The sequence below is a fragment of the Saccostrea cucullata genome, unplaced genomic scaffold, assembly GCF_032062105.1.
Source record: "Saccostrea cucullata isolate Sc308-1 unplaced genomic scaffold, CSIRO_AGI_Scuc_v1 ctg1109, whole genome shotgun sequence".
Taxonomy (NCBI): Eukaryota; Metazoa; Mollusca; class Bivalvia; order Ostreida; family Ostreidae; genus Saccostrea; species Saccostrea cuccullata.
Genome location: NW_026930649.1, coordinates 102,678 through 115,347, shown reverse-complemented (window position 1 = coordinate 115,347; position 12,670 = coordinate 102,678). Strand labels below are relative to the sequence as shown.

Here is a 12,670-nt window from a genome sequence, read left to right as displayed (position 1 = left end):
GAAAAATCACAAAATACTTCTTCAAACATCGTCGTTTATAAACTTTATTAAGTGAATAATATTAAACTATATTATATCAAGAATAATTTCTTTTTTATTCAATTAACATAAAAGATACAATGTAAGTCCACAATTAAAAAAAATTGTCAAATGACCTCTTTTATTTTTAGTCAATCATGCACCCTACATTTGTAAATATTTTTAGAAGTCTTTGTCACAATATTTTCAATCTTTAATATGATGAAGAACATAGCCAAATGATTACAAAAAGTGATTAAAATATAAACCTTTCCCCTCTTACTAATGAAAGATAGGCTATTTATCGATACGCATATTCTTTACCTTTTTGCACTTACACGGGACTTAATAATTAAATGACTGTTTGGGGTTACTTTCAGATTAAATATTTATCAGAAATTGTACCTTTACTTTAAAAAGATCATATTAAAAAGAAAATTGTAATCAAACACCAAGAATATGAATAGGTAACAAATAATTGTAAAAAGGAATGCACATCATTTCATTATAGATATGACAAAATGTACACACGATCAAACGATCTACAACACGTACATCTTTGACTTGGACACATTTCATCAAGATATTACACTATATAGCTGGCAACTAAAGATTTTTTACAATTTATGCATTCCTTCAAAATGGTTACATACCATTCAAATTATTACGAAAGTTGTATGTACATTGTAATTTCATTACACTACATAGTCTTGGGTTTGTCAACTTCAGGTCTAGATCTAGTAAATAAAAGGTGCCTACATATTTTCTCTTATTCCAGAAATATATTGCCATTAAGCATATAAACCAAAAAATATATGAATTGAATTAAGATTATATTGGCATGATTGAATTCTGTGAATTTCAAAATGCAGTTTTTCTACCATTTCTATTGAAGCTGTCAAGTATGGGAAAAAGTGACATTGAATTATTAATTATGACGTCTTAATGGGTTAGCACAGGTTAAACACATTTACCGGTTATGATGTCATACAAAGAAGGTTCTACGTTAAAAGAAATGTAATGAATACTGTGTGATAAATCAAAAGTTAACGTCTACATGTATAGTTTTTGCATTCAAACAAAGACTGTGTATTTTGCACTAGCCCATAGCTTTACAGAGAATATTTTTAGGTCTTATGCTTACCCCACCCCCTTTCTTATTTAGGAGGAAGTCGATATTGAACAAAAGAAAAAAAAAAAAAACTTCCTTTATTTTTCTATAAGAAGGAATTAAAAATAAGCTTCAAATTATCTACTATTCTACTAATTTTTAATTGTTACTTTGCCTCAATTCGTTCAAGTATACCTCCACCAACATTTACAGCATGCTTTAATCATGGCAAAGTAAATTATGATATGATAGTACTTGTGTGAAGGCTTAACTTCATTTCAATATTTTATCTAGAGCCTCTTTCAGAATAATTCAAAGGTATAGAGTTTTGTTTTGTTTTTTTTTATATATATATTTTGCTTTTGATTTATTATGTTTTTTTTTTTGTTTTGATTTAACGTAATATTCTTTTTTTGTGGGGGAGGGGATAAAAATTTCCTCATCTTTCAATGTCAAATAGGATTTGCCAAACTTAAACAAGCTAAAAGTTTAATTTTTCCTATTAAAGAATATTTAAACCTGATTTTTGCATGGTTTGATTTCTAAAAACAAGTGGAATATCATTCTTTAAGCAAACATTATAATTAAGGAGGAATATTAAAAAGAAATGTTATTTACTTGATAATTAAAGAATCTCTTTTCAAGCACAATTTTAGCATTGAAAGACTACATAAATTTCTTAATTATTTCATACGACTTTTTGTATTTTTCTGGTTACAGAAAATGTAAAAATTAGTTTCGCTGTAAAAAAGATATCAAAGAGTGTATATTTTGTATCTCTTTAAAGGGGTCATTTTTCAATGGGGGTCATTATTTTATAGGACTAACATATAAAAAAATGACCCCCTAGGACTCTTTTTCTACAAAAAATGATTTTTTTCTACGGGTGGGGGTAATTTTTTGTCGTTGAAAAATGACCCCCGGTCATTATTCGATGGGGGTCATTATTCGTCTTTACACCGGCTTATTTAAAACTGCAAACAGAACTATTTCAAAAACTATCTCTCAGATACTACTGAAAGTGTATTACACATGCTTATATAGCATGACGAAATTCTTCAAAGACCCGCAGTCAGTTTTGCAACAGAATGGATATAGATATATAAAATTCGTACACTCTCTTACATCATGGTTTTCATTTTTACTTCTACAAATATCAATTTCATTAAAGGCCTCTTCTTCTTACATGTTACAAAAGCAAACTTATTCTGTTGAACTATGTTATACATCATGTACTACGGGTGCTTATTGACATTTTCTCTTTACATGTTGGAAACTTTATTTTAATATATGTTGAACTATGTTATCACTTATTATACTTCGAATATCTGTTTCAATTTACATCAAGGATAAGAGAATGAACGTGTACATTTAACTATATAGAAACAATAATAATGTGTCAGATTTTTAATATCGAAAAAAGCTTTGTTTTCAACCCATATGTACATGCAGGCCTAAATCCACTGATATGTATTCGTCAAAGAACATTTTTTTAAACGCATTTAAGCAAAATATTTTAAAATCACATTGTACCATTTTATATGTCTAAACAAATAACAAAGGCCATCAAACGACATTCATTTATAAAACATTAGCATTATGTTCTAGAATATATTCACAAAGTCATTAATGTGATACAAATTGCTTTACATTTCCAAGCCCATTTATGATACATGTAAATAACAGCCTCGATTTTTGACTTTCCAGAACTTTCGACAAAATGTGAGATCGGATATAAACAGAATTTAAGGACTTGCACATTTTTGTTTTTTAATCAATGAGCTTATTTTTTTTATATCACTCAGATCGAGTATTGATTGAATAATTCATTAATAACGTTTTATGAAATAAATAAACGCTTGATTGTTGTCAGTTTTATTATAAAATGCCTTTGACTAAGATCCGTAAACCGAAACCACCACTATATACTCTCTTTTATGATATTTTTAGGCTGTTAATTGAAAATGAATGTATACTTAATTAAATTCACGATAATTACTATGCGAATGAAATCTGCATATAGTTTACGGACATCACCTAATATCTAGTATATTCCTATAGGCTTAAGTAAGAACTCTTGTGCAGCCCTTTCGGAGTTTATTTGCAAAATTTGTTAAATTATAAGACTAGTATAGATAGCCAAGGTTAACAACTATGATCTTGACTTTTTTGAGTTTGAATTGCATTTGAGAACGCCATAAGCATATTAGTGTTTCACGAACACAACTCTTAGACCTTGGTGTTTGACTTGAAGTTGAGAAACGTTTAACTTTGCCAAACCCAAAAGCTCTTCTAATTTCTTTTTTTATATAATCAGTTCTTATAGAAGAGACAGGTGTACTAGCTTTTGGACAACCAGAGTCTCCGATTTTTCTTATTTTATGAAAAATAATTATAAATTTATAGACGAGATCTATTTCCAAGTTGTTATATAACATTCATTTTCTTCACAAAGAATATTGTTATCTGTAATGATTGATTGCTTGTATATTAGTTTATATCTTTGTACGTTCCTCTCGAGAATTTTTCACTCATATGGAGACGCCACCTTTTGCCGGTGGAGTTCTGCAAATTGTGTCCTATACTCGGCACTTAGGACCATTGAGCAGGGAGAAATCTTTTTTGTAAGAGCACCTACTGCGACACGAAACCTCGATTTATACGGTCTCATCCGAAGGACTGGTCTCCACGTCCCACAGTGGAATTCGAACCCGCCACTTTATTATCAACTCCTTACTTCGCGACTCTAGAGCAGACACACTATAACCACTGCACCAGCGGGCGACTATTATTATCTGTAATCAGAGCCATTTCATTCATCTTAGTCTCAGGAAACATACTTCAAAATAGACCTAAATTATCTGTATAATTTATATGCTTTAAAAAGGTTCGAATATCTCTGAATCTTTGAGATTATCAAATGACGCAGGCTACCTCTTACAGAAAATATTAAACCGAATTCTTGTTATAATTGACACTTCTTAACTAAATGTCAAACATTTCACCAATTACATGGACAAGAAACAATAAAATTCTCTTTAAATGTATAAACAGGTACTCCTGGAGACAAAGGCTTAATCCTTGGAGTGTGGAATCCAGCTTCGTTATCCACCATTTTTGTAATACCACGAAATCCTGCTTCTTATCCTGGCCTTTCCAATTACATATCACCGTCAAATCTTCAAATCACTAGCGTTACGTCTGATTCTCGGAAAAAAGTTGCTTTTGCTGCTATTATGGATTCTATCTACAGGTTTAATAACTTCAACATTTGGCAAAATAATTCAATCTCTCTGTCGCTAGCTTACAAAGGGAAGTCTTCAGACTTCGGTCAAATTGCATTTGACTACATTTCGAACAACTTATATTGGTGTGATTCCCTTCATAAATGGATTGCCATGAAACCAGCATACAGTGACAATGATACGATTTATAAAGTTGTTGTTCAAAAGGATTTATATCAACCGGAGGGATTAGCACTTGATCCAGAGGATGGGTAAGTTATTATATAAAAGAAATGAAATAAATCATACATGTACATGACTGTATGTGTTATAACTTTAAATGTAACAGTTACATGTAAATGTTAAAGTGTTCAAAATTCATTAAATTAATATTCAAATTCACGAATGTCATGTTCTAATTTCTATAGACAAAAAGTTTGCTTAATTTTCTATTCTGAATTTGTAGTAAATAAATATACCCTTTGAAAAAAGGTATGCATAGTTACTGAATGAATTTTAGTGACATGTTGTATATAGACTGAGTATATAGAGATTATTTAGTAAAATAATGTATTTATATTACAGAATTATTTGGGATACTATCTAAATGTCAATAATTTAATTTTAGTAATGCGGTAACACGTCAATGAATTGGGTAAAAGATTTATTCTACCACGATTATTGTAAACATCAAAGGAAACCGCCAGACATTATTCTCCAATAAATCACGAACGTCATCAAAAAATTATCAGATCAGAAACGCGTATCAAACTTGAACAATTCAATTGCATGTTTGGCTGAAGAATGAAATACTTGTTAAGACCGCACCGATGTGTCGTCTTTTGCAGTATAAACACTGTAAATTGCATCAAGTTGCTGATGAAGGTCGGTTTTTATAGCTGAGCGGGCTATTCCACGGACCTCCCTACATATTTAAACAACGTGATTTTAGTAAAACCGGAACATGATTTTGTTACTGCATCTATTCATTAAAACTAATCAATACATATTACGAACAAATTTGTAATTCATAAAGCTATTTTTAATGCAACGAAAGCTCAAATCGTCTGATTTCCATACACAGGTAAGTAAACAAAATTTCGCTCTGGTGTTAAATGGAACAGATTTATAGAGACATGGTGACCTAATTCTTTTCTCTATAGAGGAAACGATCAGCTGTATTTTAGCATGTTAAGCGATCTTTGTAGAATAGAAATAAAGTCCTTGTTGTCGTGAATGATGCAGGATAACCTCCGAGGTCGAGAAATGTTGTTTGAAATATAAAAGCCTCGGCTAACGCCTCGGCTTTTATCTTTCAAACAACATTTCTCGACCTCGGAGGTTATCCTGAAACATTCACGACAACGCGGACTTTTTCTTAAATCCATTTCGTATAACATAAGTTGCCTACGTCACAATGAGTTACTCCAAAACATATTACTCCGCTTGACGTTACTTTTAAAATATGCTCAATTTGAAGCTTTTTTCTGGAGGAAACTACGCTGAAATTAAATTATGAAGAATGAAGCTTATTTCAACCTATGTTATACGATATAACATAACTTGGACAGTTTACGCTTTTTTATAAATTGCTTCATTCCTTCAAATTTATAAAGAAAATCGATCAAAATCATAGACAGTTTAAGGTCATTAAAGATCAATATCTGGCATGTCCCAAAGACACAAATGATAGCCTATAACGGCATTTATTGGAAGTAAATATACAGTGTAGTAAAAAACGTCATAGGAATACTCTCCCACTTGTGCATTGATAGAATGAAATGCGACTCCCGAATGTTGCAAAATTGAAAAGGCATGTGCAAGTAGAACATTGTTAGAGAACCTTTTTCCATCAAAGTCCGTTGAATATGAACCAGATCAGTCTTACTTTTATGTAAAACCTTTTTCCAAATCATCACACTAACACCACCAAATCTTTCAACGTCCTGGATGCAGTTTTCTGTCTAGCGTTCATTACGAAGCATTATATGCACTCTTAAACTTATAACAGGCTTTCTGGTAAACATCCTGGACTAATAGCTAAACCAATATGTTCAGTAGTGTTGATGTGGCCATATTCTGTGCACTTCATACATGTAGTTAATGCTGAAGATGACGTTATTGTGAAACATACATGAAATTTTCGTAATCCATCTAAAGCGACCCTGTGTTGATTGTACAGGTGGTCTGTCATATTTTGCGAGCATTGAATGTTCTTTGTTAATGGTATGTTTTATATGTTTGAAATAGTGCCGTGCGTAACATTTAAATTGCAGACTATGGTAGACCTGCTTCCAGTAGCCCTTTTTCCTTTTTGCGCTTTGCATCATTCGGATGCAGCGTTTTTATATAGCGTCAATTTTCAGATACAACCAGAATCAAAATATCGAGAACCCCTCTTTTTTATAGCCCCTTTGTGCCAGATGGAATTGCATCAGAAACCATCCAATGAAAATTGAGATATTTGTTTTATCATTTTACAAAATCAGGTCTTCTTGTCTGTGAGATTGAAGCAATTGCGTTAAAAAATAACGCAAATTACTCGAATGAATGGTATCTATCTTTAAAATAAATGTATGACAAAACTATCGTTCGTTTTTCAGGGTACTCCTAGGGTACTCCTAGGGTGTTCCTACTATATGCGTTTCCTTTTTGAAGAGTATATTTCCATTTGCTCATACTGCATGTACTCCTCAGCGCAAATTTAAATAATTGTGTCTACTAATTATTCAGAACTGTTTTTTTTTTGTACAGATTAATGTTCTTTTCGGACAATCAACCAACTTCTCGCATTGAAAGAGTTTCTATGGATGGAAGGGATAGAACTGCAATTGTGTACACCAGTTTGCTACGAATATTTTCCCTTTCCGTTGATGAGACCAGTAATTTACTGTACTGGGCAGATCACGACAGACACACTCTTGAGGTCAGCGACTATAACGGATTAAATAGAAGAGTAATCCGACGAAGCAACAACGTTCCTGTAACTGGATTACACTATTACCAGGTATTTCATTTTCATTAGTAAAGATAAAGATTTTTTAAAGCCCTTGTAAATAGTTCCGATGATGGTTAATTTTTAGCTCTACTGGTCAAAGATTAAATTAGTCGTAAGATGTTTTGTGAATAGATGTCCAGAAGAGCTTATGTGATAGTAATGCGTCCGTCGTCCATCCATCTGTCTGTCTAGCTGTCCGTCTGTCAGTAAACAATTTTTCAAAATGCTACTCCTCCTACAGTTTACGTCTGATTTCAATACACAGTGTAACTCAGGACACAAGTAGACTAAACTAAGATACATAATTTAGTGCATGGGTTTTTGAGGCTAGATGAACGTTGTTGCCATGGTTACTAAAAATAGAAATTTGAATGAAATCCCTTTAAAACGCTACTCCTCCTACAGTTTAGGTCTGATTTCAATCACAGGTACTTGTGGACAGGACCCCCCCCCCCCCCCGTGCATTGAGAATGTTACACTTATTACGATAACGTCCGATCGAGAGAGTTTTTGCCTGACGTAATAATCACTCTCGGGTGTTATCATAACAGGTAATAGGCACTTCCGTTGCGTTTACCTAAGGAAATTTCAACATTCTGACTGGAATGTTATTTAAGAGCCAGTCCGCGAGAAAACCATGCAGAACTGTCCAAATCGAAGGTTGTCATATCTTAATGAAATTTGAAGGGTAGTTAGACTTTATAATATGTTATTAAAAAATGACCAAAAAAAAAAATCCCATCATTCAACCTGGCAGCCGTAGGCAGCGCCACCTCCTTTTTGCACATTTGAGTGCAAAATGAATGCACTTAAAAAATTCAAGAAAAATGGTAAAATTCACATTTGATTTATCTTACTCAAAATTAAACTTGCATTTCCATTAAGGTATTATTAAGTAAACATAAGACTATGTTCTTTCAAAATTGACGTTTATCATAATCAAATATGCAATATATCAAAGGGCAGACAACTCTTGAAAATTGGCATGATGCCAATTTTCAAGAATTGCCAAAAGTATTACAAATTTAATTCCCCAATCTTCCAAGACCAATCTTTGAAATTAATTTTTTTTTGATTTTATTGTACAAATATAACTCTAAACATTATCTTTGCAAAATATTGAGCTTCGAAAATAATAATAAATTGAGATATGGGGATTTACAAATTGCCAATTTTCGAAAAAATTGCTCAAATTCAAATGGGTTACTAAGTCAAATATAGTACTTTAAATTATAAGCAATTGTTGTTAGATTTTGAAACATGTAACAATTTTCTCTGAAATAATAATTAAGATTGAAAAACATTATTAAAATTAAAAATTAAATAAAACTAAATTGTCAGAAATTACCCCTTATATGAGGATTAGCATTTTTGCCAATTGTTTAGAAATGAAAAAAAAGCATAATAAATTGCACTAGCTTACTTGCAATTTTTTTTTCAACAATCATATGAATATATATGTTCCTTACATTTTGTAAGTTAGTTTCTTTTTAACATAGACCTAAAACGTTTAAATGTTTAATTAATAAAAGGGAAATTACAAGTATTTAAAATTCAAACGGACTCTATTTCAGTATCATTCATATGAATTTTGAGACTTGAACATATAAAATTTGAGCCTTCAGTAACTTGTTTGCTTTCTGCCAAATTTAAATTGGTACAATCTTATAAATTATTTAAAATACTGACAGGAGATGTTATACAAAAAAACTCCATAAAGGAGTTTAAGAAAATGAAAGATGCTGGATTTTACTTTTATCCCACCTCCCGAATCAAACAATTGTCTTCTTTTTTTTCACTTGGCAAATTCTTTTCAGGTAAATTTAACTTTAACCCCCCCCCCCCTTTCAAAATCGTTTCTACGTCACTGCTATGACTGCGATTTTCCTGCATAAGAGATTTTATGATTATGAATAAATCAACTTGAATTAAATAATGGGGGATTGAATTTATAAAATATATGTTGTTTATAAATTTGTGTATTTAAGGTGATTTAATCTATAAAAAAAAATATGTTTTCCTTTCCGTTTTCCGTTCCTCGTTTTAGCAACACCCCTCCAGAATCCTTATCATTTTTCATTATTTTTGTCCATTTCAATATTAGTATGTAAATTGTGGGGATGTGGATGGGGTTAAACGATTGGGTACTAGATACACTCGACAGAAGTTGATAGCCCCCCCCCCCAATTTGAATGAACAGTCATTTAGGGTATTCCTAGCTGCAGATCTGTAGCTCTCCGAAAAAAAATATTAATAGATCTTTGAAACCAAAATGGCAGTATAAATAAACGAAATGTTCGATGACTACAATATCAGGATCAGGAGGAATTATGAGGAATGTTTGGTTTTGGAAACAGCGAAAGAATGTGTTAGGAACATACGGTTAGTAATATTTTGAGATTGCAGTTTTAAAAACATGGAAAAATAAATCGAAAACCGAGCGCATTTTTTGTGCACAATAAATATACAGTTTTTTCAATGGGTGGCACTGTAGCTCTCCGGTCTATCAGTATTTTTTTTTTTTTGGAGAGCTACAGATCTACAGCTAGGGTATTCCGAATCACCTTTTACATTTTGACTGCAGATGATTTTATTTAAAACTTTTCACATGGTTGTTTGGTATCAAAGGAAAGCCAATTTAGAGAAAAATCAGATCTACTTTAAAGATCGAACGAGTCTATCTTCGATACAGCGACCTTGACGGGGTTATATTTGGATCACCTTTTTAGTGTATTGCGAATCACTTCCGGGTATTTCGAATCACCAGGTAAATGGGTGATGAAAACGGTCAGAAAACATCATCATAATTGATGAACTAGTTAGTATTGTTTATAAAAAGCTCCAAGAATAAAAAGAATTAAAATTTTCTTCATTGTTCTTGTTTATTTAAAAGTTACCAACACCCCCCTCTTTATTCGCACTATAAAACATTTTTTCAGAAGCAGAAAAGCAATTATTACCAAAAAAAAATAGGGGTTTCAGAAATTACATGACTGTAAATTGTTCTCCTGTAAATATAATTATGTTTCTTTTTTGCCCCTGTGATTTTTTTTCGCTGCAAAACAATTAACAATGAAAATAAAAAAAGAATATATCATATACATGTAATGATGATGATAATAAAAGAAATGTGTGAAAAGGGATAAAAGCTAGCTCTAGTTTAGATATATGTATCACAATTATTAAATATGACATAAATCACTGCATACGTGCACAGTATACATATATGTGTACATGTATATGCGTGTAAGTCCATATTTACACATGTATGATAAAAGGATCAACACTGGTCAAGCTACTCATTAACTCTTCACTGCTTTTCCATTTCATAATTTTCATAGGTCCCTTGCATGTAAAGAAAACCGATTTTATCAAAACATCGGGCATATAACAAGTATGCAGGTGTGCAATTTCTTAAGTTGCGGCCATGCACATGATACATGTACTTGATTCGAAATACCCTAAACTGTAGGGGGCTACAAATGCGGTGGTAACATATACATTTTTGAGATGCAATAAAAAATTATTAATGCTCATGAAAGCTCATAAAATTGCCGTTCTATCAATACCTATTATGCTAGATTTTATTCACCATCAACGCCACAACATCGATGAGAAATATTCTGCAACGTTTATACTCGGAAATTTTCTTTGAGAAGGATAGCAAATTAACGAATTAATTAAGGTAAATTATCGAGTGTCGCGAGATGCGGGGTGATTCGAAATACCCTAAATGACTGAATATGAATTCAGTCTTTTATCATGTTTGTCGCAAGTTTTAAATTTTTACCACTTTGTACTGCAAACTAGCAAAGTTTTTTTTTTTTTTTTTTATTTTTTATTTCACAAGTGCAAGTACAAATCAGCAAATTTTTTATAACATCATATACATTACAATAAGGATATGTCTCATAATTGCTGATTGAGGGGAAAGAAAAGAAAAGAGAGAAAGGGAAGAGAGAGGGAAGAGAAGCTGCTTATTAACAAATTAGGAAAAAAAACCATGTCTGTATAAACATTTATTTGATCACGAGCAAAATAGTCAGAGCCTTCTAAGTATGAATTACAGAAATTACACATTTTACTATCTTTCATCCCCACTTTAAACATGAATACATTAGTGGTTAAGATTTGATGGTTAATTCTATATTGTAACCATTGTAGTTTTGTACTTTTAGTACTGATAAAAGGTAAGTGAAAAATTGCTTTCCATTGTAACTTAGATAGAGTGAAATATTTTCCCCATTTTGATTTGTAAAAAGATGTGACATTTTCTTCTGTATTTAGTGTGTCATACATATTTTTGGTACCTTTTTTGGATGAACAAAATAATCTTATGTAAAATGGTATAATTGGTCTAGGGTTATTGTTTTCTTTGACAATATCCTCACTTTTGATACTGGTTGTAATAGAATTTTGTATACCATAGTATGTAAGAAAATTAGTTTTAATGTTGAACTTATTCTGGAGATCTCGTAAACTCAAAAATGCTCCATTCTCATCAAGCAAATCATTAATATATATAATATTCTTATTATACCATTCAATATAGAAAATGGACTTTTTTCCAATTTTAATTTTTTTATTAAACCATATTGGTTGAGCTAAAAATTCTTGCCATGATTTTATCTTCATTTTATCTTGAATATCTCGAAAAGCAATTAATGTATCTTTCCAAAAAGGATTTCTTATAAGGTGCAAAATATCATTAATGTAATCTGATCCAGTTTTGAAGATTTTGTCAAAATTGACATTTTCATTTAATAAAGTTTTCCATTTTGGATTTTGACTGAACAGTAATCTTTTAATCCATGATGATTTCAGACCTTTGATATAGTTATTAATTTCAATCATTTTAGGCCTCCATTTGGATAGTCTTGAGTAATTTGTTTTCTTTTAATTTTATCCACCTTAGATTTCCAAAGGAAATCAAACAAAATATTGTTCAAATCTTTTATGAATTTGCTTGACGGTGTTGGTAGAGAGATAAAAAGATGGTTCATTTGTGAGATAAGTAGAGATTTTATCAGCGTAACCCTGCCAATAGGAGTGGTATGCCTTTTGTTCCACTGAGTAATAATACTTTTGATTTTTACCAGCTTTTTGTCATAATTAAGTTTGGGAATATTTGTAAGGTCAACATCAAAATGAATGCCTAATATTTTAAAGCTGGTTGTCCAATGAAAATTCATTTCATTACATAATTTTTCATTTGAGTATTTCTTGCTACCTATCCAAACTAATTGTGTTTTTGATAGATTGATTTTTAGCCCAGAGAGTGTGTTAAAATGATTCAATTCCTCAATAGTGGCTCTCAGG

At 31.4% G+C, this 12,670-nt stretch overlaps 1 protein-coding gene across 1 annotated transcript in view; it reads left to right on the top strand.

The window, feature by feature from the left end:
• Positions 1 to 4,350: 4,350 nt before the first annotated feature.
• LOC134229437 (low-density lipoprotein receptor-related protein 6-like) overlaps positions 4,351 to 12,670 on the top strand; it is a 108,585-nt gene continuing 100,265 nt past the window's right edge. Inside the window, exons 1-2 of the mRNA XM_062711190.1 lie at positions 4,351 to 4,625; positions 7,108 to 7,360. Of these exons, the coding sequence (XP_062567174.1) occupies positions 4,366 to 4,625; positions 7,108 to 7,360 (513 nt within the window). The 5' untranslated portion in view covers positions 4,351 to 4,365. The remainder of the gene's footprint in view (positions 4,626 to 7,107; positions 7,361 to 12,670) is intronic.